The sequence below is a fragment of the Pollachius pollachius genome, assembly GCF_949987615.1.
Source record: "Pollachius pollachius genome assembly, chromosome: 14".
NCBI classification, from domain to species: domain Eukaryota; kingdom Metazoa; phylum Chordata; class Actinopteri; order Gadiformes; family Gadidae; genus Pollachius; species Pollachius pollachius.
This window is the reverse complement of record NC_136947.1, coordinates 1,254,424-1,281,777: the sequence shown is the minus strand read 5'-3', so window position 1 is coordinate 1,281,777 and position 27,354 is coordinate 1,254,424. Positions and strand designations below refer to the sequence as shown.

Genomic DNA, 27,354 nt, shown 5'->3' with positions numbered 1-27,354 from the left:
CTGAGTGGCTTGCCACGCTTTTTTATCACTTGTGATATGGTGACCAGATATCCCGGTTTTGCCGGGACAGTCCCAATTTTGAGTTGCGTGTCCTGAGTCCCGACAAAAGCCAAAGGACGCTAAAATGTCCCGGTTTCCACCAACCACTATGAAATGTCCCCTGTTGTCAGCGATTACATAGCCAACGTGATCTAATTATAGCCCGATCATTAACTTAGATTGGGTCAGTTGTGCTCGTTTTTTTGCCTGACCCAGACTCTACCTCCAGCGGCCCCCAGGTAAGTTGAGTTTGAGACCCCTGACCTAACCCCAGCGCATCCTATCTTGCTTGCTGCAATTATCCACCGCAAATAAATGCCGAGCAGGGGCGATTCTAGGTTCTGACTTTTGGGGCCCCTAGGAAGCCACTAGGGTATATGAAGTATATAAAGAAAGGGGTGATCTGCATTCTGCTGTATTTTAGGGTGATCTGGTGGAGATCCTAAATGTATTCTGGTGGGGGGTAAATCTATCTATTTATTCATAAATCCAACACATTGTATATTTTTGAACGGTCTGCTGGTTTATTGTCAGAAAAGCACAGACCTTTTGTAACAGTTTAACCTCAGTTAAACTCATAATACCAATGAGTATTTTATCCCAGATGAAAGGATTCAACACATTTTGGCTAGTCTCTAGCTCTTAAAGAAGAAATAAATGGTTTTTAACTTAACCGTTTCATCTGAGTTATAGACAACACTGTGTTAAATGTAGTATTACGTCGTATTATATTATCCCTGATTTTTCTTTTGTCCTGTCCAAGATTCTGTGGCCTTTATTTTCTTAGTTACTATGCTGTTGCATGTCTAAGCCAATAGATGTCCGTGTGAGCGAAATAATGCAGTTCTGAACCACTAAAGTGATGAAAGGAAAAAAAACTGTTTGGATGAAGGAATAATAAATTTGATGGGAACTGTAATGACAAATTTGAGGTATATTACATTTCCTTTGGGTAATTTTCACTCAAAAATGACCATATTTCCCCTTTTTTTGTATTAACCCTATTTACTGAAACACATTGGTTTTCAAAGTAAACTATATATGGTAAATATGGAAAATGGATACAAAAAATGTGAAGACAAAGTAAAATGAGAACTTCCCAACAAATATTATTTTATTGATATTGGAATATTGTGTGCAGTGGTGTAAAGTCACTGATGCTCGTGACTTTACACCACTGCATAATAATCTGTCGCCATTTGGGGTACTTTTATTTTGAAAGAGGTAATGACAACACAACTGATCCCCTTTCAGTTTGACTCTCCTGCCAGGGCTGATCTGACCGCGGCGCTCAGGCGAGTGGGAATCTGGTGGGTATTCCCGAGTCCGAGGTGTGTGGTTGTCTTAAAATGTCCTGACAATTCACATCTATTCAATGTCTGCATTCATATTGACATAATAACACAATATCCATTTTTCACAATTATTTAGACAGTGCTTTTCTGTTGGGCTGCCGTGCCCAGTGTCCGTGCTAGCGACTATTGCTTAGCCTGCGGTGAGCTAGCTGCTACAAAGGTTCCTATGGCTTCTGTCCAGTGTGTGCTACTAATCTCCATAACCTTGTCTTCTGTTGTGGCCATTAACAACACTGAATGTTTTAAGAAATTCTACAAAAGTGGTTGAAGTTGCCGAACGTTAATCTTTAATTCATTATTGTACATTTTCATTTCTCGTTGTTTAATTTTGTTTAAATTAATCATACTCTCCATAATCTGATAATTCGTTGTGATGGTCATTATTACGGTGATGTATTAGTCTAGGTGGACTGGTTGGGTTCAATATGAAAACAACATATTGCATTCCATAATGTTAATTTATAGGTGGATTTTCTTTTATTTGAAACTAGGCATTGCATTGCTTGTATTATTTCCATCGATAGCAATGTTTTTTTGGAATGTCAATGGTTATTGATTCGGTACCACTTATGTGGGTACTTAAAGCAATATATATTTTACTTTTAAGTTGTGTCTGTATTCTTATATAGAGTAAACAAGCGGCCATTGAGCAAGTGACTGCTGTTCATGGCAGCTGGTTAGAAATAGGGCCATGATGTACTTTAATAATTTCTTGTTATAATTATAGTCATAATTATTGATCATTTGTAATGTCATAAACGTCGCCGAAGGCTTTTGGCTTGCTGACCAAAACAAACTCAAGACAATAGTCTTTACTTGTTAGTACTTCTTTAGTCAGTAACGACACATATATATATATATATCGGCCCTGCCTTTGGCCCATGGGGACGACTTCTTTAAGGTCTTCCATTGTGTATTCCACACGGCTGCTCTCATCACAGCTAAAAGCCTCACCATGTGATTTCTTCTTCTGACCCGGTCTTCATCTGCAGCTCGAGGGCGTCCCAGAGCACGATGCTAGCGGGATAGCAGTTGTCATGGAGGCACGACCAGCAACACAATGACGCACAACACACTGTCCGAACCCCAGCTGTCAGTCAAGGGGGCGGCCCTTCGCATGGTCGACCTGCCCCTCTCCGTCTACAACTCCCTGGCCCAGGTGAGGGGATGGAGGGGAGCCACCGAGGCTGGGAAATGGGACCATGTTTTTGTAGTTAACATTTATAGATGAGTGAACAGTTGGGATGGCACAGGCAGCTTTTTGACCAGTGATAGTTCATTTTTCATCACCTAACGGTCGTATCAGCAGTGTTGTGAAGTCATATGCTGCAGGCCGTGGAATTGGCCACCCTTGGTATTTGGATTAAGTTCAATTCAACACGCACACAAACACCCTCACCCTTTCATCTCGGCTGCAGGTCCACCTGAGCACAGGCACCAAAAAGCTGGTGGCCGCTACAGCCCTAGGAGCTGTCTCCCTCCTCTTCCTCGCCCGCCACTTCCAGCGAAGGAAGCGCCACAAGAAGTCCCAGTCCCAGCAGTGGGAGCAGGCCGGCTTCCAGTTCCCCCCCCCCCTCCTGGCCGAGCAAGGTGAGGGGCACCGTCCTGTCTACAATACTGCATCCTCCGTTCAGAAAGCAGCACTGCTGCTTTAGGAACGGGGACGGGCAGGGAGGTTGAGTTGTGTTTCCTTTAGTTCGTCCCACTCTTTTCACCCAAATTTGGCTGTAGTTCAATACTGTAATGCTACGATTACTATGTTGTATTCGTGAGAATTCTCTGCAGCTTTCCCTGTCCTCTCTTAGCTACCATTGATTTCACTCTTAGTTAGCGTGTGAGTGAGACGTTATCACAGGGCTGTGCAAAGCATGCTAGTCTATAAGTAGCAGGCTTCAGATAAGTGCTTTAGTTTAAAGCATCTAATCACATTAAGAGGGGCTTACCCATGATAAGATTCCTATGCAAGTATTGAAAGAGCTGTAGGGAAGACCGATGTTTAACTGAGAAGGGCAGCGAGGTTAGGAAAGTGTGTATTCAGCCTTAGTGCTGAATGTTCTTGTGTGTGCACCCCATGACACGCCACCAGGTGTGGCGTGATTAGCCGTTACGAGCCGTTTTGGAAATCCGCCCCTTATGACATCACAGGTGGGCGTGTCCACCTAGATGTGTGACGGACAGATGAGCAACGTTTGCTACAGTCCACTGGGTAGGCTGGTAGACTGATCTAGCCAGCACACATCTAGGTGTCCCCCTGTGATGTCATAAGGGGCCGATTTCCAAAACGGCTTGTAAGGCTAATCACGCCACACCTGGTGGCATGGGACCTTTAAAGCCACTAACTACATATCCATCTATACACTAATGCAAATGAAAGCAACTCTAAAGGAACCGCTAATAACTGTGTGCACTGTCTCTCCCCCTCTCCAGACTCCACCAGTCAGCAGATCACTCTCTCGCTCAGCTCTAGGAAGTGTGGTGGGCTTCTCCACCGAGGGCTCCACAGCAGACTGTCTGGCTCGCTGCAGAGCCTTGTCTCGGTGAGTGCAATCGGCACCTAGCCTGGCTCCGCCCGCCTAAGTACCTCCGCTCAATTTTCATTTCCCTTCAGTACCACGTCTGGGTTTGCGTTATATTTGCGGGTTTTCTCCGTCAAAATATTGTGCGTCCAATCAGCGAACAGAGGGAGTGGCTGAGAACAATGACGTTAAAGTCAGCTCTCGTTGACGGACATCTTCACGCACGGTGTTTGGTTTCTTTACAGCCTGTCGCAACGTGATTCCCAGCCGGTCCCGGCCCATGACATACATCACAACCAAACGTTAGCGATTGCTTATGGCAGATCCAGAGTGGCACTGGGCAGATCCAATAGTTTTAAACTTCAACAGACACCCGCCCTCAAGTGAAATAACGTTAGTTAATTGAGTAGGTCCAGACTCTCTGTGCAAATGAAATGAAGTACGTCTGGTGGGACCAGGCTAATCTGCACCCAAAACCCCCAGGAATGACCTATACCACTCAGTCTCAGACATATTGGCTACAGTTCCCCAGCCATGTTTCTCTGGCTCACGCCTTCGACTGCCTTCTGATAAGAGATCCGTGACATCCACCCCATGTCGACCGAAGGCAACATGATCCTACCGGGGTGACGTTACGTTAACCCCTCGAACGGCCTGCGCGCCCGTCTCATTCCCAGGTAAAAACCCATGACTCCGGCAGTAGCTGCACATGGGGCAATGAGTCCACCTGCTGGGACAGACCGGCCCAAGAGGACCTCTGCAACGTGGTCAACATCCCCGTCACCACGCCGGAGAACCTCTACATCATGGGTAAGGAACGGCTCTAGGAAGAATCCTAACTAATGTGCCTTTGAGGGGAGACTAGTATTTTGCCACTCAAATGGAGGTTGCAGATGTCAGATGTTGCACTATAGGTAAGTTAATGAAAACCTAAAGCACTAAAGAACGGCCGGTTGATGATTCACTAGATGGTGTTCTCATTAAACCGTGACACATGTTTCACCCGGGTATTAGGGCGTCCATCGTTTGACCCAGTAGCATCCACGTTGATTTGAACAAAGAATATTTCTTCTGGGATCAATATTATATAGTATAGCCCATGTCGTGGTGGAGATATGCTCTGTACACTCCTGGGTGTGTTATATTCGCAGAGTGATGAAGACCTAAATACTAGGACATGAAAACAAAAGAAATGAAAAATCAATCTTCTAAACGGTGTGCTTCTCCCAGGTATGGAGCTGTTTGAGGAGGCGCTGAGGAGCTGGGAGCAGGCCCTCTCCTTCAGGAGCCGGCAGGCAGAGGAGGAGGTGAGCTGTGGCTCCATCCAGAGGGCTGCTGCCCCCGCCCCCGAGGACACAGTGGAGGTGAGTCTCCACATCCAACACACATCCAACACACATCCACATCCAACACACAGGACACAGTGGAGGTGAGTCTCCACATCCACACCCAACTCACATCCACATCCAACACACACAGGAGACGGTGGAGGTGAGCCCCAACACATCCAACACACATCCACATCCAACACACATCCACATCCAACACACATCCACATCCAACACACACAGGAGACAGTGGAGGTGAGCCACGACACATCCAACACACATCCACATCCAACACACACAGGAGACGGTGGAGGTGAGCCCCAACACATCCAACACACATCCACATCCAACACACACAGGAGACGGTGGAGGTGAGCCCCAACACACATCCACATCCAACACACAGGAGACGGTGGAGGTGAGCCCCAACACATCCAACACACATCCACATCCAACACACACAGGAGACGGTGGAGGTGAGCCCCAACACACATCCACATCCAACACACAGGAGACGGTGGAGGTGAGCCACAACACATCCAACACACATCCACATCCAACACACAGAGGAGACGGTTCACACACAATCCTGTGTTGAATAGTGTGTGTGTGTGTGTGTGTGTGTGTGTGTGTGTGTGTGTGTGTGTGTGTGTGTGTGTGTGTGTGTGTGTGTGTGTTCAGGAAGCGGTCAGTGCTGAATTCATCCAGAAGCTGGAGTCCCTGCTGCAGCGGGCCTACCGCCTCCAGGAGGAGTTTGAGGGGGCCCTGGGAGAGTCTGAGCCCCACTCCGAGACCAGCAGCCAGGGTCAGTGCACACACACACACACACACACACACACACACCTATAGCCATGGCCAGAGGCCTGAGCGACGTGATGCAGTTCAAAGACCCACCACCCAAACAGACTCCTGCTCATTCAGAGTGCCGTGTCTGCACTGACGGCCTCCCCGTGTGGTTGGCCTGCTCCTGCCGCCGGAGCGGTTCAATCCAGCTCCTCGAGGGACAGTTGGGGGATTCTATATTTACATTTACATTTAGCAGACGCTTTTATCCAAAGCGGCTTGCAATAAGTATTGCACTAACAATAAGTACAATAAATGAAACAATACATCGCTGTCGGTACAGTAAAGGTGTTCATAGAACCGAGTGCAAGTACCAACGATCGGCAGGCTAACCCGTTCCCCGTGTACAGCAGGGATAGCAGCTACTGCAGATGCTACACAGTTAAGTACTATTAATAAGGACAACGTACATTAATCCCCAGGGCGTACATCATACAAGGGTGGGCGGGGCTGGATGTGTGAGCCAAGGGTCCCCTGGACGTGTAAGGAGGCTCGAGTGTTGTTGTGTCCGTCCAGAGAGGCTGGAGGACGTGTGTCTCCTGGACCTGGAGGACATGGGGCTGAAGGACAGCATGAGCATCGCCTCCAACGACTCCTTCGTGTCGGCGGCCGAAGTGAGTACCAGGCCCCGCCCAAAAAACGTCTTTTCCCCTCTCCGTTTTCGTCCGATGCGGTTCAGGAGTGTCTCCGTAAAGAAGGAGCTGCAGAAACGCTGTAGTTCATGTTCAAGGCCACTCTGTGGCGCTGGTTCTCCACCAATAAAAGAAGGAGACGAGGACCTTCACCTTTTAGATTGAGCAGTAAATACTTTCTAATGTACAGTGAGTAGTTACATTTACCAATTACATTTATTTACGGGTCTGTATTTAAAGCTACAAAAATAAATCAAATCAAACAAACCAATTTAGACGGAACTCCAACGTTCCCCTCCTGGGGGAGGGGCGATGACGTCACCGTTTGCGTATTTGGCGAACACGAAAACGCATAGGGACGTGCTCCGGGCACCGGATCCATCGGATCCGTCTGGACAGACAACCCAGACGCAAAAGACTCCCCAAACCATCGGCTGCGTGTGGACGGGGCCTCAGTGGCTGCTCTGGGCTGTCACACCTCTTATGGCTGGTTCAGACCACACGGTTCTCAGATATTCCTCCACGATGTCACACTATACGATCACAGAGCCAGGAAACCGGGCCTTGTCTCGTCGGAAGACTGGCCACACTACAAGATTCGAGGGTGCGATGCTCTCTAATTTGTATCATTCACGTTTGCAAGATATTTTGATAACCTAAGGTTTAGAACTGACATAAATGATTTTTACGTTTTTGTCATAAAGGTTCCAGTAGTTTTTATATCTGCTCAATGCAGCAACTCCTCACAGCGGTTGCGTTGCGTGTGACATGAGCGATACAAAGTACCCGCAGCAACAACGTAGCCTAGCAACAGAGCGTCAACAATGGATCCCGAGTGCCTAGCACTAGGCATTATGCTGGCGGTTTGAGGTTTATGATAGGTTATGATAGCTATCTGTTGGCTCCAAACGTACCGGGAAGGTCAACGGCGTCGGCTTTTTTTACGACTCGCAAATTTGTCTGCGACGAACGAATCAGGGCAAAATCGGGCTGAAATCGTGTAGCCTGAACCAGCCATGGTCCCATATTATACCACCAGGTGTGAGTGTGATCAGCCGTTCCAAGCCGTTTTGAAAATCGGCCTCTTCTGACATCACGAGTGGTCGTGTCCACCTAGATGTGTGCTGGATAGATCAGTCTCCCAGCCTCCCCAGTGGACTGTAGCAAACGTTGCTCTTCTATCCGTCACATATCTAGGTGGACACGCCCACTTGTGATGTCAGAAGAGGCAGATTTCAAAACGGCTCGTACCGGCGAATCCCACTCACACCTGGGGGTATAACACGTCCCCTTTAAACCCGTCGCATTCTGTCTCGGTATGTCTGTGGTGGTTGCTTGCTGTGCTGCCGATCTTCCTTCTTCACACCTTTTATTTAAGACATGGCCACCTTCATGACTTTAAAGTCCTTAAATTAGGACTTGCTACCGTTGAGCTAATGAATGAGCCCTCGGAGAGGGAACCGGTGTCACCCAAGGGCAGCCAGCAGAGAGCCAGCAGGTGGCATGTTTCGGGACAGCAACACGCGTCGGCCACGGGTTGAGACCGGTCGATCACAGCAGGGGAGGGGGTTTGAGTAGCCCGGGTCTTCCTGCCCCTTTAGCCACTGTAGGGGGGGGGTCACCTCTTTGTTTACCTGGTTAACGAAATACAACTCAATCATCATACAACTTTATAATAAATATGTCGTGCGTGTGTGTGGTGCGCAGGCTAAGCTATGTGTGCTACATGTATTTATTTGCCATTTAGTTCAGTTGTTGCAATTGTGTCAAACTCAATTTGGAGTCACTATGCGGTGTTGGTCACCATGGAAAGAGGAGTAACAACACGAGGGAATAACTGGGTCATGGTTGATGCAGTGAGAGGAGTCACTATTAATAGAGCGATAAGTCAGCGCGAATAATTCCCCCTGCAGCACACAGCAAAAACCCGTTTCCTAGTGTTGGATACTGACGGTGTTTAATCCACCCAGTGCATCCTTCACACACTGAAACGGTTCTATAGTCTCATATCGATCAGCTATCGATTGGCCACACTACTGGATTCTAAGGAAAACCTAAGCTTCATTTGTTGTTGATTGTGGGACGCGTCACGCGTTCCCCTGGAACTCTTTTGACAGTGGCCATGGTTAGACAACATAGCCAGCAATACAAATATTATACATTAGACAAAAAAGTAATGTCAAATAATATTTAGTCTAAAAATTTTGCAAAGAAGCACATTGTCTATACTTCTAGCCAGCCCCCACTATCTTAATGTAATGCCGCAGTGGTGTCGTAAACTTGGTGAAACAGTGTTGTTGGTATGCAGCCATTTGAATGAGGCCCCAGGTGGTGATCTGTGCGGGTTACTATTGGAACTCGCTCCAGGCCTGACCGTAACCAGGAGCCTCTGTCTGACTGTCTGTCTGTCTGTCCCAGCTGGCCGAGCAGAGGAGTGCCTCCTCCGCCTGCCACCAGCTGTTCTACAAAGAGGCTCTGCAGCTGGCTGAGGACGGCAGTGTCTCCTGCCGGGTGCTCCGGTGAGCGAACCCACCCGCCACATGTAACAGCGCCGTGCCGTGTAGTACAGGCCCACTCCTGTTTGGCCAATCACAATCGACTGACCCATCTGAATGTGACCCAACACTTGTTGCAGAAGCCTCATGGGAGAATGAACTGCCCATGTCCAAACCACTGCACTTTAAATCATCTTTTTTTTTTTTCTGAACCATCTTTATTTTAAGGCGAGTTGATGCAATGTCTCCTCAGTTATATGCTAAAGCTATTGCCTGGCTGTCGTTTCCCAGGACGGAGCTTCTGGAGTGTCTGGGAGACACAGACTTCTTGGCCAAACTCCATTGTGTGCGTCAGGCGTGCCAGGTATATCACGCTCTCTGAGCTTTTACTTTGACATCGGACCAGATCCATCGCAACCAGAGTGTCCTGATGTGTCGTCTTTCATCCCCAGCTTATTTTGAGTGACAGGACGACAAGGACATTTCTGGTGGACACCGGCAAGAAAATACTGTCCTCGATCATTGTCAAAGCGCAGAAGGTAGGACATGCACTAACTTGGAAGAGGCTAGTGGCAATGAATCCTGAATTCCTCATGGGAACTATGTCGTATCTAAACGGCTGCAATTGTTTGTCTTTCAGAGCCCAAAGAGATTTGAGGAAGTGTTTGAGGAGATGATTTCCTTCTTGGAGCACACAGAGCATTGGGAGAACACAGAAGTAGAGCTGGCCACTCGTGGGGTGAGAGTCCTTTCACACAACAGTGCAGTATTAAATCGTACGAAAGCTGTTCATAATCAATTCATTGTTTAATTTCTTCGCCAGATCAAGCACTTGAATTTCTACGACATAGTCCTGGACTTTATCCTCATGGACTCCTTTGAGGACCTTGAAAATCCACCCGTGTCCATTCAAAATGTGGTCAACAACCGTTGGCTGAACAGCTCCTTCAAAGAAACAGTGAGTCAGCCGTTCTGCCACTCTAAATGGCCCTCCCCAGGCTCTAACAGCTCGTCGTGTAAGTCGATGTAACCTCTTGCCAAATGGGACCTAATTACTGATTTGTTTTCCATAGGCTGTAGCTTCTAGCTGTTGGTCTGTGCTGAAGCAGAAGAGACAGCACATGAAGGTAGAATGAGTTCACTTAAGGGATTTTACCAGGCGTACATAGAACCGTTCACCATTTTACTGGTGTACAGCTTGATTTGCGCCAACGAATAGCTGTTTAGTGGGCGTAGTTTAGTACATATAGTTTAGTGGGCGTATGCATATGCTCATTAGTCTGACACCTTTCGGTTCATTTCCACTTTTCAAGGTGCAAAAACAAATAACTGCACAAAGGGATAGACCTACAACCATGAGAGCAAGAGAACATGGCACATCAGCGGCAGCCATCTTGTTTGTTTATGAAATGGTCCACAAAACAAAAAGTGTTCATTGTCGTATTAAACCCGCCCAATTCTAGATAACCATGCTGATTGGCCCGACCCAGGCCAGCTAGTAATCTGAACGGTGGAGGGGACAGGCTCAAATTGCAGATTAAATAAAACATGAGCTTGAAGCATGTTCTGGTTCCCAGGCTAGGTGTATACATTTATTCGCCACACAGTCCATAGTAGCCGCACTTTGCAGATTTTTTCTATCTTGAGTCTTATCTTTCTTTTCTCCCTATGCAGTGATCTGTAACAGGTAGAGGCATTCTAAAGGTTTATTTAGCTTGGAAGTATTCTGTTCAGCAAACAGATGGCTTCATAACGTCATTGTTAGTAAAAACCTATCCATTGGGGACAGGGCCTCCAATGATTGTGCCGGTATTTATTTGGAATCAAACTGTTCCAGGTACCCGATGGATTCATTGCCCACTTCTACGCTGTGTGTGAGCAGATCAGCCCCGCTCTGGCTTGGGGCTTCCTAGGACCCAAGAGCTCCCTGCATGACTTCTGTCGCTTCTTCAGGGTAAAGACGGACACAATCAGACTTTACTTTTATACATTAAGAACATTTTCTTAGTAAACCACTCGGTTAATTCTACTTGAAGTTGGTTTAACATAAGCACGGATGTCAAGTTGTGCGTCTCACCCCTTCCCAGGACCAGGTACTCTCCTTCCTCAAGGACATCTTCGACCTGGACAAGGTGCGCTACTCCTCAGTGGAGAGCCTGGCCGAGGACATGCTGCTTCTGCTCCACCGTCGATCCGCCCTGCTGCTGTCCTACCTGGGCGCAGACTGCCCCCGCCCACAGCCGGCGGTGCCCAACGCACTCATGGAGGCCAGAGACCAGTGACGCGGAGGGTTGTTATCCGAGACCTGCCCACTGTACCCAGGGGTCACGTGACATTAGGGGCTGTGTATACGGTGTCTACCCTGCACACGTCTTCATGCCTCCATAGATTTGGTTCCCAAAACACTACAATGTGAAGTTATTTAAGTACCTTTGAGCTTGTAGGTCATATTTAGACGCTGTCCTTCAAGTCATTACGCATAGTGCAATTACTGTTTGAGAAGATGGATCTGCCTTCATCGTACACCAGCCTCAACCTTCCAGTGCCAACGCAATGCAAAAGCAGGCTCGCTTTTGGCCTTTCTAGTCCCGTTCTTTAGTGGGGTATTAGGGCCAAGTTTTATGCATTGAAAACTGACCGTCGGGAACAGATTGTTTTAGAACGTATCAGTGTTTAATGTGGAGCTATGTTACCAGTATATATTGTCGCAGAACTGTTGTATAGAAAAGCTGAAATTTGTTAACTCACCAACATTCTATAGTCTCTCGCAATAAGGCAAGCCAGATGCCCCAAAACACTACATGGGATCCCACTAGTATATTTTGTTACAAAGCCTCATTTTTAACCACATGCGTGAGCAAATAGCAAGTCAACAATTGCTTCAGTGATGTCCAAGATATTTATTACCCAAACAGGGTGTATATGCACAATAAACACTGAGTAGTAAAGCTCAGAAACAGAACTTCTGAGTGTCGTTCCTAGTACGGCCATCATTAATGTATTCCTTAATGCCTGTTTTGGTAATGTTCCGCAATGTTCTATAGGACAAAAAAATAAGAGTTTCTGAAATGTACATTTAAACTGCCATCCTAATGTAATAATCAACGGAAACGAGGCAAGAGTTAACTAATTAATTACAATTTTATTAGTGGACATGGCAACATCAAGTCAAAGAAAAACCATAATACATTCCATAATATACACAGTACATGAAACCTTGTGTTTACCTCTAAGGCATGCTCCTGATTGCTCACTGCCGTTTGTCTTCTACAACCCCACGACCTCCTTGTTGAAACTCACACCAGCCCAGATGAAAAAGAGCATCTCAGATAGAAAAGCAGGCAACTTCAAACAATGTGACCCTTTCACTACAGGTGGTACAATTTATTAAAATGCCAGTATAAAAAAATAGCCCTCCCTCTCCCAACACCCCAGAAATATAAATGCAAGTCAAGAAGTGTTTAACCACGAAGTTCATCCGATCCTAGACTGTCTCACTTTAAGCATTAGTTCTGTTCAAAGTGTTATTTAGGGCAAGATAAGAACAAGATATCCAACATATCAATTTAAATAGCCATTAGATAACTCAATGAAATGGTTAAACAATCCGAATTCAAAGAATGCATCGCACAGAACACTGCAATTTCAGCTTTTGTATTTCATTGCATTGTGTTTACCTTAATCACTGGAGCTCTGGGAACGGTCTACTGTTGCGCAGCAGTAAAGACTCAAAGGATTCCTCGTTTTGGGGGTCAAACTACCACGGGCCTGATTCTACGACCTACGCCTCCAGCACTGTGAGCAAGAAGTGAAGGTAGCAACAGTTTAAAAAGACGGTCGATTTGACTGCACTTTGGACAATTTCACACCATCACACAGTGAGCATCAATATTAAGTGTGGGGATTTGGGCAGAAGACAACTGATAACCTCCACCTAATAATAATCAAAAGGCATGCTATAAGTTTCTATCCAAATACAAGAAAGGGAGGGGGAGGGGTGATCGATGTATTGAGTGCCACACTTTCATTGCAGAAAAGGCTATTATCAAAGACTTAATATGTACTACAAAGACACCTTTTAGAAAAGACCCATGGACAATGGGAATACTGGTCAATTTGTGCTGTTCTTAAAATAAACATTGTAATGGCTCAAGTCAAATCTAACTGAACAGGTCATCAGAACGCATATCATGCAAAGTCAGAGTGAGAGCACATCGATATCTAAGCAGAGCAGTTGATATTCAATTCTCCAGATGTTTGCAAAGAACCAATCAGATGCATTTTAGGCATGTATCAGAGCAGGTGAGCATCTTTGTGCATATATGCAGGTTAAGTCACAGGTCAAAGAAAAACACTGGTTTCCTTAGGTTTCGCTTACCTGTGTTACTGCAGCAGAACCTAAGGTGCAAGGGTCTGGGGTGACACTGCAAAGATCAGATATTGCACTTTGCCATCAGTGAACAATGCAGTCATAAAGGTTTGGATTTAAATCAACAACAGCCCGTCACTGCAGTGCTTCATCACAACCATTGCATGGCGCAGTCAAAATCAAGACGTTGAGCTACTCGAGTACTTCCTCTACCGGCAGTGCTCGTTGTGTGTGTGGGGGGGGGGGAAATCAGAAACACAGCAGAAATCTACACATGCTAGACTTTCATGTCAACTTTGCTGAATAAGATGGCATTTGAAAACAAGTCAAATCATACCGCGTTCTAAACCACATTGCACTTGGCAGATCACATGTCGACAACATGGAAAAACAACCACATGAACAGTTCCTATAAACCTTCTGTTTGCCTAGATAAGTCACTCCCTGCATCCGTTTGGTAAGTCAGAATTACGGCCTATTAAGACTAATCTAAAAACTACATTGCAAACCGAGTCAATATGCTTTCCATAGTGTTGCAATGCATTTATCTAGACGTTGCAGGAAAATTTTAACATTCTCAAACAGTTATAAGTACAAGAGATTGAACCAATTCTAATGGAATCACAACCGCTCTATCATACTTACCCCAACAAACGGGAGAATTGAAATAATTGGACAAAACTACATTTGCAATTTGGCAAACAGTGAAATAAGCTCTCAGTTATTGTACTTACAGCATAGGAGGGCTCAACTCAAGGATGAAGGACTGCTTAGCCAATCGACCCTACAAACCCATATTCTTATCAAACACTAACAGAATTGTCAGAGCAAAAACAATGACTTTTGCAGTTGTTTTTATATCAAAAATCTTTAAAAGTCTATACATGGGGTTCATGTGAGACAATTTAAAAAGGAGGAAAAGAGCAAAAACTTTTCAATGCAAATATTATATACGTTACGACAATTTACCTTACTGTCCTGGAAAAGAACAGCACAAAAAATATATACTACGGTGCAACATTTCTTGCGGCCATAATTTCGGAAAAATATCTTCAAACAAAAAGAGACACACATACTTGCTTACCGCTTTTCTAAACTCGCCTGTGGGGGAGGAAGTGTCTATGATGGCAAAACAGTGCATACTACCTCAACAAAGATCATCACCAGGCAAGATTAAAGAAACACAACGCCAGAGTATTGCAGTTAATGCATGAGTCAGACAAGAGTCAACGCAAAAGGTCTCCAACGACAAAAACATCTGCCCAATTCTAAAGAAGCACTCGCATGGAACAACAGGTCTATTGGACTCTTATTGGATCAAGGCATGGACGCAACAAGTCTACTAGACAGCCATGAAACTGGTTGCCAAAAGAGGAGAGAGAGAGAGAGAGATATACAGAACACAACTTAAAGTCAGCCATTTTAGAGGACTACAAAAATAACCAGGGTCTGAATTTGAAGCTTTTTTTGATTGACCCACCCCCCCTCCCAAACAGCAAAACAAGAGCATACACAATATAACATCAACCCCTCCTCTAAGCATCCCAACTTACCAACACAGGAGGTTTCATTTCATTTTATTGCAAAACACAACAGGGAATAGCATCTAAAACTGAGATGATATACATGGCAATGACTACAATTTAACATGAGTTCAAACCACATTGTGTAGATACAGGCCTGGAATGACCATCACTAAAAACAAAGCATTTACAAGATAAGTAAAGGAAAACAAAAAAAAAAAAGGAGGACATGTTCGCCGGACGAGCGGACGTCTACGAGCACACCTTCAAACCAAGGAAATTTAAGATCTTCATCAAGGCGTCTGCATCCAAACATTTAACAAAGGATTTGTTTCGACAATGAAGCATTTACTTTATGTCCACGTCACATTACTGGCCCTGCGCAGAAGAAATACATAGAAGATACATTGCATGTTAAGAGCAGAAACACAGGGCGCAGCTTCCCACAAAAGAAAATAACGCCTGGATGGGAGGAAGCGGTGTGGTTAGGTGAGCTGCAGCCTCCAGCTCCACGGCAGACCGACCCTGATGGGGGAAGGGGTTAAAGCCGGGGTGGGGTGGGGGGTGGCTTACAGTTTCTTTAGGAGAACACCAGGGTGGGTCATTAGGGGAGGGGGGGGGGGGGGAAGGTTAGTAGGAGACACTTTAAGACATAACGTAGAGGAGAGGGGATGGGAGGGTCTGAAGATGTGTGGGTACAGGTTATTGAGCGAGGCTTACCTGGGGGGCTTGGGGGGCTCCGCCCATGGCCTGGGGGCTGGCCGTGCCGTAGTAGGCGGCCTGCTGGCGGTAGTACTCGGCCCAGGCGGCGCTGTAGTCCGGCTGGCCTCCGGGCTGGGCGGCGGCCGCTGCAGTGACCTGAGGCGCGGCTTGACCTTCGGGGGGGGGGGGGAAACGGAAAAGGTTACGACGTGTGTCACCGACCGCCGGACGCCTGGATCAGCACAAACACACAACATTTTTCTACCGTATTTCCCGCACTATAACGCGCACCGGATTATAAGGCGCACCTTCAATGAATGACCTATTTTAGAACTTTTTTCATAAATAGGGCGCACCGGATTATAAAGCGCATAGCATAGAAGATACTGTGAGTGTGATACTGTGAGATACTGGGACTGTGAGTAAGCGCAGTAAAATGCTGTGTGCACTGACTACGATAGCCGTAATGCCGCAAGCGGTGTGGCTTTATCGTAGGCGTAGTGAAACATTTTATTATTATTATTAAATTGTTTTTATTGGTTTTTCATACTGAAACATTTTGACAGAGCGCCGTTTACAACCAGTATGGATCAAACCATTAACCAATTGATCCATATATAAGGCGCTCCGGATTATAAGGCGCACTGTCGTTTTTTGAGAAAATTACCGGCTTTTAAGTGCGCCTTATAGTGTGGAAAATACGGTAATTTTATTTACTAGCAAGTAGGGCTGGGCAATTATCAAATTTTCGACGATGACAAAACTAATGTAATGGAGTCTGAACTTTTTTTTTTTTATTCATTAAACGTTTTATAGAAAGTGCGGAGCAGCTGGATACATCTGTACATTATTTTAGATTTGAACATTTTCTATTTCACCATTTTGTGTAATTTTTAAGGCGAAGGTTCTCGGTTACAACGTTTTTTTTTTTTGGGAGAGACACAAAAAAAGAACAAATACATCATGTTTTCAAACTCAAAAATAATCGTTTGAATAATCGGTGATTTCAATATTGACCAAAGTATGAGTGATTAGGATTTTTTTCCCCCCATAGTCGAGCAGCCCTACTGGTAAGACAGCTTTAACTGGCACGGTTTGTGAGATGGGGAACGAACCCACCACTGGTACTCAGAGTGGCGGGACAGAAACCCTCTGTTGCTCTGGGGCCGCTGTGGGGCCACACTCTACTGAAGTGAGAGTGCTGCCAGAGCACAGCTGCCCATTGGATGGGTGATTAATTAACAAGTGATTGGACAAGGGACAACATCCAAAGTTTTTGTGGCCGATACTTTAAGCATTTTGCCATTTTATGATGACTCGATAAGAGTTGCAATGTTAGATCCTAAACCAAAGAAAAGGCGCGTATAATTAAAGCTAGACTTTGTTTTGTCTCGTCTCGCATGAGAAAGCGACGCAGTCTCATGTCGCCATAATGACCGATATTTTCACAGTCGATTTCTAATCAATTGCCAAAACACCATTGCTACCAATAACTTTCCCTGAGAACAGCAGCATGTCGCTCGATTCACGATGATGGAGCCTTGATTTTAGGAAGACAAGGAACCAGTCCTACCTTGCTTCTTATAGTAATCTTCCCATGCTTTCGTGTAGTCCTGTGGCTGCTGACTCTGTTGACCTGCAGAAAGGAAAAACCACCGTTACACCACTGCCTCTCCATGAAGTCCACTAGTTCTCAGGCCCAGTCACCTCAACTACAAGGCATAAAGGGTTGCATTTGCAACAGTACATTTTGATCCTCTTTATATGATAATAAGGTCAAGCAGAACAGCCTTTCTTCAAAGAGGGGTCGTGTTTACATTACAACAGTACATTTGATCGGATTGGATGGAAACAGGGCGGCGCAGCAGGTAAAGCCCAGTACATGGGAATATACAGCATTAGTGGGTCATGTTGTTGGGCACCAGACAGGTTTCTACCATTGGTTTTCAAATGGCCCGGAATGAGTAATGGGGTTAGTTCTAGGGACAAGCACCACTCTTAAATCAAATGGAGAGGGTGAGTGAGTCTTCAAATCCCAGCGCTGAAATCAAAAGCACCACATTGCACCAGTCTAAACCGGGCGGGTTAGGAGATAAGAACCCAGGTGGCAGCGGGCTGCTCTGGTTCTCCCGCCCGGCTGCCGTTTCTCTGCTGATAAGCAACAGGGGGGGCGGTTTAGACTGCCTCTCGGACGTGGACGTGGACACTGGAGCTACGGTGATATACCCGTTTTCTTGTAATATTCCTCCCAGGCCTTGGTGTAATCTGCCTGTCCACTCTGAGCTGGCGCCTGCGGGCCACCTGTTAAAAACGGTACAACGTGATTGGTCACCATTCCCTTATGGAAGAAAGAAGGAATTAATTGGTATTATATCCTCCACCTGCTCAGGTCAGGGTCTCAGACCTAGAGAAGTGAGGGAAACTAACCTGGATGGGGGGGGGGGGGCAATGGAAAGAGTACAGGCCAAATCATAAAAAAGGGAGATGCTCTGATAGGGGAGGAAGGAATTTAGACAGGTTACCAATTGAACACCGGTCGGAGAACAGAAGGACCAGGCGACACGGGAGGCAGATAAGGCAGGGCTGCTACGCTGCGCTACTCTGTGGGAGCCTAGGGGGCCCTCCTCTACAGAGACCCGGGCGGGGGGGGGGGATGGGGTTACCTTGGCCGTTGGACTGCGTGGTTCCGGGGGCCCCGCCGGTGGGGGTCATTGGGGCCTGGGGCTGCTGGCCATACTGGGAGTAGTACGCCGCCCAAGCCGCAGCGTTGGCATCAGCAGCAGCTTTGTCTGGACATGTATCGTGACCAAGAGCAGAACATAAGAATCGACCCATAGAGGACACTGTACGACAGGGTTCAAGGTTCATACCAGGGCCGGGCGGGGCGGGTTGGCCTAGAAATACAAATCGGATTTCTTTCAAACCGATGCTTATGGTTGCCACAGAATTCAGCCAAATTCACTCACTTTTTTCAGCGCATGCTGCCATGTTTATATTTTACTTTTTCTAAAGGGAACCTCAGAGAAAATAGAGTGGTGGCGCTACCGTAAACACCCGATTCAAAATAAGTGCATTTGATAAATAAAAATAAAAAAAGTTTAATATCTTTTTGTGATGATAATTTTTTTATCGTTCTTAACCAAGAATTCAAATTACGATTAAAAATTGATTAATCGCCCAGCTCTACTTCATACCTCTGCCGTTAAGGTCATGATGAGATTATTCAGCATATTACTTCCCCCTTTGCATTCCACAGCAATAGGTTAACATCCTTAAAGGGGACATATTACACCCCAGGTGTGAGTGTGATTAGCCTCACAAGCCGTTTCGAAAATCTGCCCCATATGACATCACTAGTGGGCGCGTCCACCTAGATCTGTGCTGGATAGGTGAGCAACGTTTCCTTCAGTCCACTGGGTAGGCTGGTGGACTGATCTATCCAGCACAGATCTAGGTGGACACGCCCACTAGTGATGTCATATGGGGCAGATTCGAGACGGCTTGTGAGGCTAATCACACTCCCACCTGGTGGTATGATGTGTCCCCTTTAATGGATTACTACTGTTGTAATTCTTGACATCAGCTCAATTAGCTACATCCAAAGTAGGGACTCACTGGGGTCAGGCTGACCCTGCTGCCAGTGGGGGAAGCCGTTACCCCATCCCTGGGGCTGGTAGGGGGCAGGAGGACCACTGGGGGGGAGAGAGAAACCATCAGGATCAACCCTTCAGCAATCATCCATGTTGATCATTTTCATTGTTTACATTTGTACCTGCCATACTGAATCTATCCATGTATTCTGTATTTGTCTACATCCTGTCAATGGGCCCCACTCCGTCGTGTTACTCAATGTCTTCTCTTTATTTGTATCGTGTTCTACGTCATGGTCAATAGGGTGGAGCTTAAACCAATACATACATTTTTTTCCCTTTTTTTTTTTAAGTCTTACCCCCCTAATCTGTGCGGCATAATAAAAAAAACACTATGCAAAGTTTGAACAATAAATTCTTATGTTTAGGGGTAGCTCAAGTGCCTCAAAGATTACGAAATTTATAAAAATGCAACGAATTACACAACTTTTAGGAGTATTTCTACAAATTTATTTTAAACACTTTATTTTGAACACAGTAATAGTGAATTCTTGTTCAGTTTCTGACAACTAATATCAGTGTCCAGCAAACTCTAGATTTATTGTTTTCATGGCAGCCCGGACAGAGTCTGTTTCCTGCTATCAGGATACAATCTGCGATGGTCCTCAACAACTTGCAGCAGGAATTGCAGCTGCGTTTCATCACAGGTTAGTAATCCACTGTACTCCTGAATGAGTGCCACTCCACGTTCAGCTTGGTCATTGACAACATTAACTTGACTTCATACCACTTGACTGCTTCTGTAGCCTGCTTGTAATCATCTCTGTCCTGCCACAAGTCCGGATCAACCGCGAGAAATCCATCTGGAAGTTCCATGATTCTGATCAGTTTCATTGACTTTGCTGTGACAAAGTCTTCTAAGTTCTTGTCATTGAATGAATCCAGATGAACAGTGATTGGCTTGGAATGATCGTGCTCTTGGTTTTCTTCATTCTGCATGGCACTAACCATCCGTCTCTTGGTTGACGAACTGACCCGACTGTCGAAGAAAGCCAAGCCAACAAGTTCCTGTGACAAGTATCATAAGTGTTTGGAAAACTTGCGTGATGTTGACTTTGAAATGGCTGAATGGATTGATGAGTATTCAAGCAGTGACTTAAGTAGCAGCAGGTCATTGGAAGGAGCACCTGATGAGTAGAGATCCAGGCTTTCAGGTAGACACGTACTGCGAACACACACATCACGTAACCCTCTCTCTTCTGCCGGAGTCAGTTTGAACTGAGCCTTGAACATCCAGCTCTTGAGACTGTATAGAACTTTGGACATCCAACGGGCATGGTGCATTGCACCAGGTGACATGAATCGCACTCCTCATGCAGGAGCAGCACCGAGAAACACAACCACGAGTTCCAAGAATTCTTTATAGTCATCTCTTGGTAGACTCTGTTCAAGATGCTTGTTGGCGTAATCAATGGTGCTTTGCTTAATGTCTTCCACAAGACCTGCCACATCATCGGCTGCAATCCCCGGTTCATACTTTGCTGTGTCAATAAATTCCCAGTATTCCTGGAACCGTTTGAAGAGTGGAACCCCGGGAGAAGATGTGGCTCCCATACATACTTGGAACACTGCACCAATTATCAGTTCCATAATGTGGTGCCTACAAGCCAGTGACAAGAGCTCTTTCTTAAGCTTCTGCTCTAGAAGGACACAGGCAGCAGCAATCCGACCAGTGTTTGAGCTGGTGGTGTCAAAGCACATAGCTCGGATGCTGTCTGCTAAGCCCCAGTCTTGAATGACTCCGAAGACAGCAGCAGCCTGAGCCTCGCCTGTTCCGGATGGAAGCTTGGCAACTGTAAGTAGCTGAGAATTTCCTTTCCCTGAAACCAATACTGGCAGACGATCAACCTTCTTTTTTCCAATTAGATCCGGAATCAGTTTGCCATCCCAATGAACAACAAGGGGAACGTTACCCTGAAACTTGGCCTTTATGTTTGCAGCTCTCTGGCCTCTGTGTTCTACTCTTTCGGCGAATTGAGTCTGTTTAGAGCAAGTTCAATGTTCTGCCCCAAGCTTTTGGCAGTTTGTGCTATGATAAAAGCAGCCTTGCGGTCTGACACTTTTGTGCGATCTAGAGCAGCTGCGAGTTCTGGAGTAATGACAGTTTTTCGCCCCCTCTTTCTTTTTGGTGTGTGCATTGTGATGTCCATCTCTTCACCATATTCTGCTAAACTGGTTTCAGAATCAGATGAATTCAGCTCAGCGGTAGATGCTGCTGACTGTTTTATTTGTTCCATTTGATGACGCCTGGCAAGCATTTGCTCCTCTCTTTCGAACTTTTTTTCCTCTTTAGCAGCAAGCTTTTTATCTAATCCAGCCATCAACCCCCTTCTTCCTTTCTCTCGCTGGGCTAACAAGAAATCCTTGTCTTCTTGTAATACTGACGTCTTGGTCAGAGCATCAGCATGAGCGACATCAAAAAGATCTTCGAGCCTGGAAACAAAAGCTGACTCTCTCGCGAGTTGAGTTGGTGACGTTCGCGCTTTGTTTTTTTCCAGAAGTCGCCACTCTTCAAAAGTCAACTCAAGCTTAGTTTGGCAGTTTTGATGATCTCTCATTGGGATTCTAGCTTTGCGCCAAAACTTTGCTATTTCCATGATGGTAAAAGCTGATGATTGTCTTATAGTCTCCTTTAGTTTGAGATGGTGATGTAGGAAGAATACCAGAGCCATACGCAATGACGGCAACTTGCTGCCATTTAACTCGGTCACAGAGTCACCAAGGAGATACAGTTCGGTCTTAGATCTTGTTGGTTTTGCCACAGTTGACATTTTCAATGATGAATGAATCTGAAAGAGATATTTATAAATGGCATTGGTTAGACCACTTGGAATAATGAATTTTAATTTCTGTTAAAATTTAGTTATTATTTTGTCCCATCTATACAGGTCCTTGCAGCGCTTAAAAAATTAATTGTATACTGTCCTGGCAGATACGTCACTTGTATTGTGAGACAGAAACCTAACAGAAAGACTTAGTTGACTTGACTCAAGGTTGAGTATGTCTACTGAAATCTTGTTTTTTGTAAAACTGCAACTAAACAATATGTTACAGTCAAATAAAATATACAACAACATGGTTTGTATTTCTCTTTCTAATATTTTCTTCTTTACAGGTTAACAAAAGGTACTAACTGTTTACAGGTTTGTAGTTAAGGTAGGTATCCAAGGTAACCATACAACATATTTCAGTAGTATTAAATTACAGGTAAGTAGAGTAAATTAGGTATTTAAATGCAGCAATGGCAACAAACCCACCAAATAATTCACTATCTAACATAAGTTAGGCTTCACAATGTGCTAACTTAGCCTTTATAATCATAGCTAAACAGTTAGCTTCCCGATTAGCATTTAGCATAGTTAGTTTTTCACTACTGAACATAAATGCTTTGAACCCTATTTTAATGCACAAAACATTATAAACAACTTAGAACAAGTTATGAACAACCATACTCACTGATAGAGCTTCTCCAAGGATTGGACAAACACCTCTGTGGTGGAGTAAAGAAACGAGAAAAAAAAAAAAAAAAAAAAAAAGGCAACTGCAGCTTTCGGGTATGAGAAACTTCTCGGTCATTGAGCTACCTCTAAATATTGTTCAATTGTGCTCATATTTTGCCAGATTTATTTTTTTATATATAGGAACAAAATGAGAGGGTAAGAAGATCGTATTTCAAGAGTTCATAAATAAGCTCCACCCTAATGGTCAATGAATGTATGTTTCTGAGCAACAATTTGATGAGAATGAACTAATGGCTAGGATAAATAGAAGGCAAAGCAGAAGCGAGTACTCACTGTGGACCTGGGGGCCCCTGGTTGTAGGGTCCGGGGTTGTAGGGCCCCATAGGAGCACCGGGTGGGCCTGGTGGCCCTGGGGGTCCGTGGGGACCGGGACCTCCGTGGGGCCCTGGTGGACCATGGGGTCCTCCCATTGGAGTGACTGGACACTAAGATAAATGAATCCCCAACGCATTATTATTTGCAGACACCTTTCCGATTGCTCTTCACGTAAAGTGTTGATGGGGAAAATCAGTTTGCCCGAACACGTGTGGTCCATCACCAAGTCATGACTCTCCGTCATCTAGCAGTTCCTCCAAGCAGCGTAGGAAGCACCCTTAAGGAGTCTTACCCCGATCTTCTCCTCCACGAGCTGCCTGGCGTAGTCGATCTGCTGGGGGGAACCGCGCACGGTGAACATCTTAATGTTGGGGTCTGCGTTGGGCGGGGGGTTCCTCTGGAGTTCGATCCGTGCCCCCGACTGCTGGCTGATGCCCTTTATCGTCTCGCCCCCTGGAGACGAGAGGACGGCCCGTTAATCCCACACCACAGATACCAAAAGGAAGGGGCCAAGTCCCCCTGGACGCGCCCACGCCCACGGCCAACGGCCAGCAGCAGCAAGGCCCTCACCCTTGCCGATGATGAGGCCGGTCTTCATGGTGGGGACGGTGAAGGTGAACTCCTGCAGGCCTCCGGGGGGGCCCATGTTCCAGTTGCCCTGTCCGCGGCCCCGTCCCCTGCCCCCCCCGTGACCCGGGGGCCCGCCGGCCTGGACGCTCCGCAGGAGGTCGGAGATGATGTCGGCCGCGTGCTGGGCCTGTTCGGGCGGGCCCATGATCTGGGCTATCCTCTCCGGCGTGGTGCCGTCGTCCTGTTTGAACTGGATGCGGACGCCCGTGTCGCTCTGGATCTTCTTGATCATCTCGCCGTTCCTACCGATGACGATGCCGACCGCGAACCTCGGCACCGGGACCTGGGGGGGGGGGGGACATTAAGGAGCAACCGCGGTCAGGAGAAACCACTTGCCACGCCTTGCCCGATGAAAGTGGATGGTGGATTAGAAAACGATTTGACTTACTTCAATGTTACTCACATCTAAGCTGTCACCACCCCCCAACCTAGAGCCATACTCCCCCCTCTGCTCTCTGAACCCCTGGTCTCTGATCAGCTCCATCACCAACTCTTTGGCTTGCTGAAAGACACATGGATGGTTAGTACAGGTGACATCAGCATGGCGCTACTACAGGGAATGGCCAGGTTGCATCGAATACACATTTGGTAGGACCACCAACCTGAACTTTGAAAAGTTCCCCAGAAATCCGGAGAGGTTTGTCTGCGCCCGTGTTTTGAGGTCCCTCCTGGATCATGACCATCTTAACTCCGGCCCTTTCCTGGTCAACGTAAAATATACACAAAGTTGAGTTAATGTTGGAGATAGAGAAATTAAGACTTATGGTTTAGCATCCAAGCTTGACAACTAACCTGAAGGCTCTTAATGGTTTCCCCTCCCTTGCCAATGACCAAGCCGGCTTTAGAAGCAGGGACCATGATCTCCTGAACAGACATGCCAGGGCCGTCGTTGTGGTGGAATGCTGGTGTTGGGCGACCCTTCTCCACAATCTCTGTGAGGAGCCTCTTCGCAGCCCTATAAGGAGTTTGAATAGACTTTAGCTTATGGTACCAACCACTGTGATGACATCCCAACTTTATAATAAAAAGAAAAACATGTGGAGGAGAACTTACTGGATGGCGTCTGGTGATCCTGTCAGTGTTACCGATCTATCGGGCATGCCGCCGCTGTCTGCATGACAAAAAGGAGAAGGATTAGTGTACAGGTTCCTACCCATCTCTGGTATGAAGCTAAACATGTAAATGTAGAAGTGTGTTTACCTGGGGCGATCTGTATTTTACACCCAGATTCCTGCTGCATACGGGATATCTGCTCTCCACCTCTCCCAATAACTGAAACGGTTTAGATAAAGGCGTTACAAAAAAATACACTACCGTTTGCCTGAAGAGGTACATTAAAATTCAATACGTGTGTGTGTGTGTGTGTGTGTGTGTGTGTGTGTGTGTGTGTGTGTGTGTGTGTGTGTGTGTGTGTGTGTGTGTGTGTGTGTGTGTGTGTGTGTAATGTTTTTTACTCACTGAATCCAACCATGCCATCGGGAACCTTGAAGTCCTCCGATGCGGACCTAATCAACAAACGAAAGATGCACAATTAGGGGTTGTGAAACTTCACGGTCTTACATCAACAGTAATAAAAGTAGAATACAAAGTGGGAAATGTTTCGCATATATTTACCTTGGGGGACCTCCCATTCCACCCATTCCACCCGAGAAAGCTGTAAAACAAAGGAGCAAGTCAGAAGACATGTAGTCATTGCTAGGTTGTGTGAGTCAAACGTACTATATTTTGGATTAAAGTTGAAGAAAATGTACTCACGGTCACTAGGGGCCACTTTCTTTGTCTCTGGTTGGTCTGTGGAGGAGAAACAGGCAACATGAGTACATGCCTATTCCCTCATACTCCCACTACTTACAAACATGGCCAGGCTTCACCGAACCGATTCACATTTCTGAAAATTGAATACACACAGCGCCTTGAATACAGAATATGGTTAGACGTCACAGGGAGCACTTCGAAAAGACTGGTTTCTATTCTTCAAGTGTGCATACAAATAACACAAGTTAGCTACCTACACTGCCAGAGCAAATGTCTAAACAATTCAAAAGGTTCCCTGGTTGTTGTTTTCAAATATAACAATTTAATTTCCAATAAGAGTCATGATAACTGCACCTAAACAATTATGCATGCTGCATGAATCAAGATGCTTCTGACAACTAATTCTGCAAGTTCGAAGCACGCCCTCTTTGCTACTCCGGCCCCAACCTGGCATCAATAACCGGAGACCTCCAACAACGACCCCCCACACAATAGAATAGCACACGTTCAAATAAACAACTTCGGCGATTGAAAAAAGCACGAGAGTCACAGCGTTCCGCAACGTACCATACTCATAGAAAGATACAGCGAGTGGATCTCGAAATACACTACCTTCGTCACATTTCATACAGGCAAGCATGTTAAGTGGGGGGAGAACTAGCAATGTATCAATTTAGGCCACTGACCTATATTGAGGTTAGGCATGGGAAAATACCCACCAGCATCTTCCAGGGGCCTTTTCTGGCCTCCGTAGCCAAACTCGTTTGTTGTAGGTGCAGCAACGCCGTCGACTCCGATCTTAGCCGCGATCTATGCATTAGATTATTAAAACAATTGTATTAACCAAACTGATCATGGACATTGAAGAGGTACGAAGCCGCAATGGGCGGCCTGCATGCTTTCCCGGAAGACGGAACCAACAAAAGAACGCAGTTACTTCCATGTTAGCTAGCAAGCTAACAAGTTGCGTCGTTGCATAGACAGGCTTTAGCCAACACAGCTTCGAACGGATCATAACAAAATTCACATATTCTGTTCGAACCGTGTACCACATTTAAAACACCATTTTCCATTAAACAAGGGTGAAAAAATAAACGATAGCTAACCAATTTAGCCCCTTCCTCTAGCCTTGCATGATACTGCATGACGTTAGCAGGTGAGCTGACGCGGTCCTTTTCATGCATTTAATACCATTTAAAAACCGAACTTCGAAGTCGCAAGTAGTGGGAAAAAATTCGAGGCGAATACCTGTCTCGCTCGTTGAAGCGCGTCTTTGAACGCGTCGTTCATCCCAGCGGGCGCGTTAGAGGACGGGGGAGCCACGTTCGAGTAGTCTGCCATGGCTGGTGCTCTTTCTCCTCTCGTGCCCGGCGACAGAAGATGGCCGTATTCATTCACGCCCAGTCTCGCGCTCAAATTCAACTCATCGCGAGCTCACGGAGATGCCGTTACCCAAAACCCCCCGTGGCTGGTCGTGACCCGTCGATACCTCTCTGTTCATCATGATCGATACGAACGACCTTTATACATAACAATGCGATATAAATAGCCCTCTATCGAAGTACTCGGTGCTTATTGAGTGTCGTATATCCGTGCATCCAAACTGGGTGAGAAAAGAAAGGAGAAAAAAAGAAATGTCTTTAAAATAAAGGAAGTAAGAAAGAAGCTGGTCGCGTTTTCC

At 46.0% G+C, this 27,354-nt stretch overlaps 2 protein-coding genes across 13 annotated transcripts; one reads left to right on the top strand and one right to left on the bottom strand.

Moving 5' to 3' along the window:
- The first annotated feature begins 1,306 nt into the window (after nt 1-1,306).
- On the top strand, nt 1,307-12,225 carry miga1 (mitoguardin 1). Its single transcript, XM_079751266.1, has 16 exons — nt 1,307-1,349; nt 2,387-2,553; nt 2,813-2,984; nt 3,822-3,931; nt 4,588-4,720; nt 5,141-5,274; nt 5,920-6,043; nt 6,598-6,695; nt 9,132-9,232; nt 9,500-9,572; nt 9,661-9,747; nt 9,849-9,947; nt 10,032-10,166; nt 10,282-10,335; nt 11,046-11,162; nt 11,296-12,225. Exons 2-16 carry the CDS (start codon nt 2,455-2,457, stop codon nt 11,488-11,490), a joined length of 1,731 nt encoding a protein of 576 aa, XP_079607392.1. The 5' UTR covers nt 1,307-1,349; nt 2,387-2,454; the 3' UTR covers nt 11,491-12,225.
- A 105-nt stretch (nt 12,226-12,330) lies between these two features.
- On the bottom strand, nt 12,331-27,057 carry fubp1 (far upstream element (FUSE) binding protein 1). 12 transcript variants are annotated; one of them, XM_079751252.1, is made up of 18 exons: nt 26,922-27,057; nt 26,360-26,483; nt 25,674-25,709; nt 25,533-25,572; nt 25,377-25,423; nt 25,119-25,190; nt 24,972-25,029; nt 24,711-24,873; nt 24,521-24,619; nt 24,307-24,420; nt 23,859-24,201; nt 23,581-23,741; nt 23,247-23,398; nt 19,418-19,494; nt 18,466-18,609; nt 18,029-18,103; nt 17,376-17,438; nt 12,331-15,975 (listed from the first exon to the last, which is right to left on the bottom strand). In XM_079751252.1, the coding sequence occupies exons 1-18, from the start codon at nt 27,012-27,014 to the stop codon at nt 15,803-15,805; spliced, it is 2,034 nt and encodes a 677-aa protein (XP_079607378.1). In that variant the 5' UTR covers nt 27,015-27,057; the 3' UTR covers nt 12,331-15,802. The 12 variants fall into 12 exon arrangements, with proteins under 12 accessions (XP_079607378.1, XP_079607383.1, XP_079607382.1 ...); XM_079751257.1 differs by having other exon boundaries at nt 18,466-18,591; XM_079751256.1 differs by having other exon boundaries at nt 24,322-24,420.
- Nucleotides 27,058-27,354: the final 297 nt, after the last annotated feature.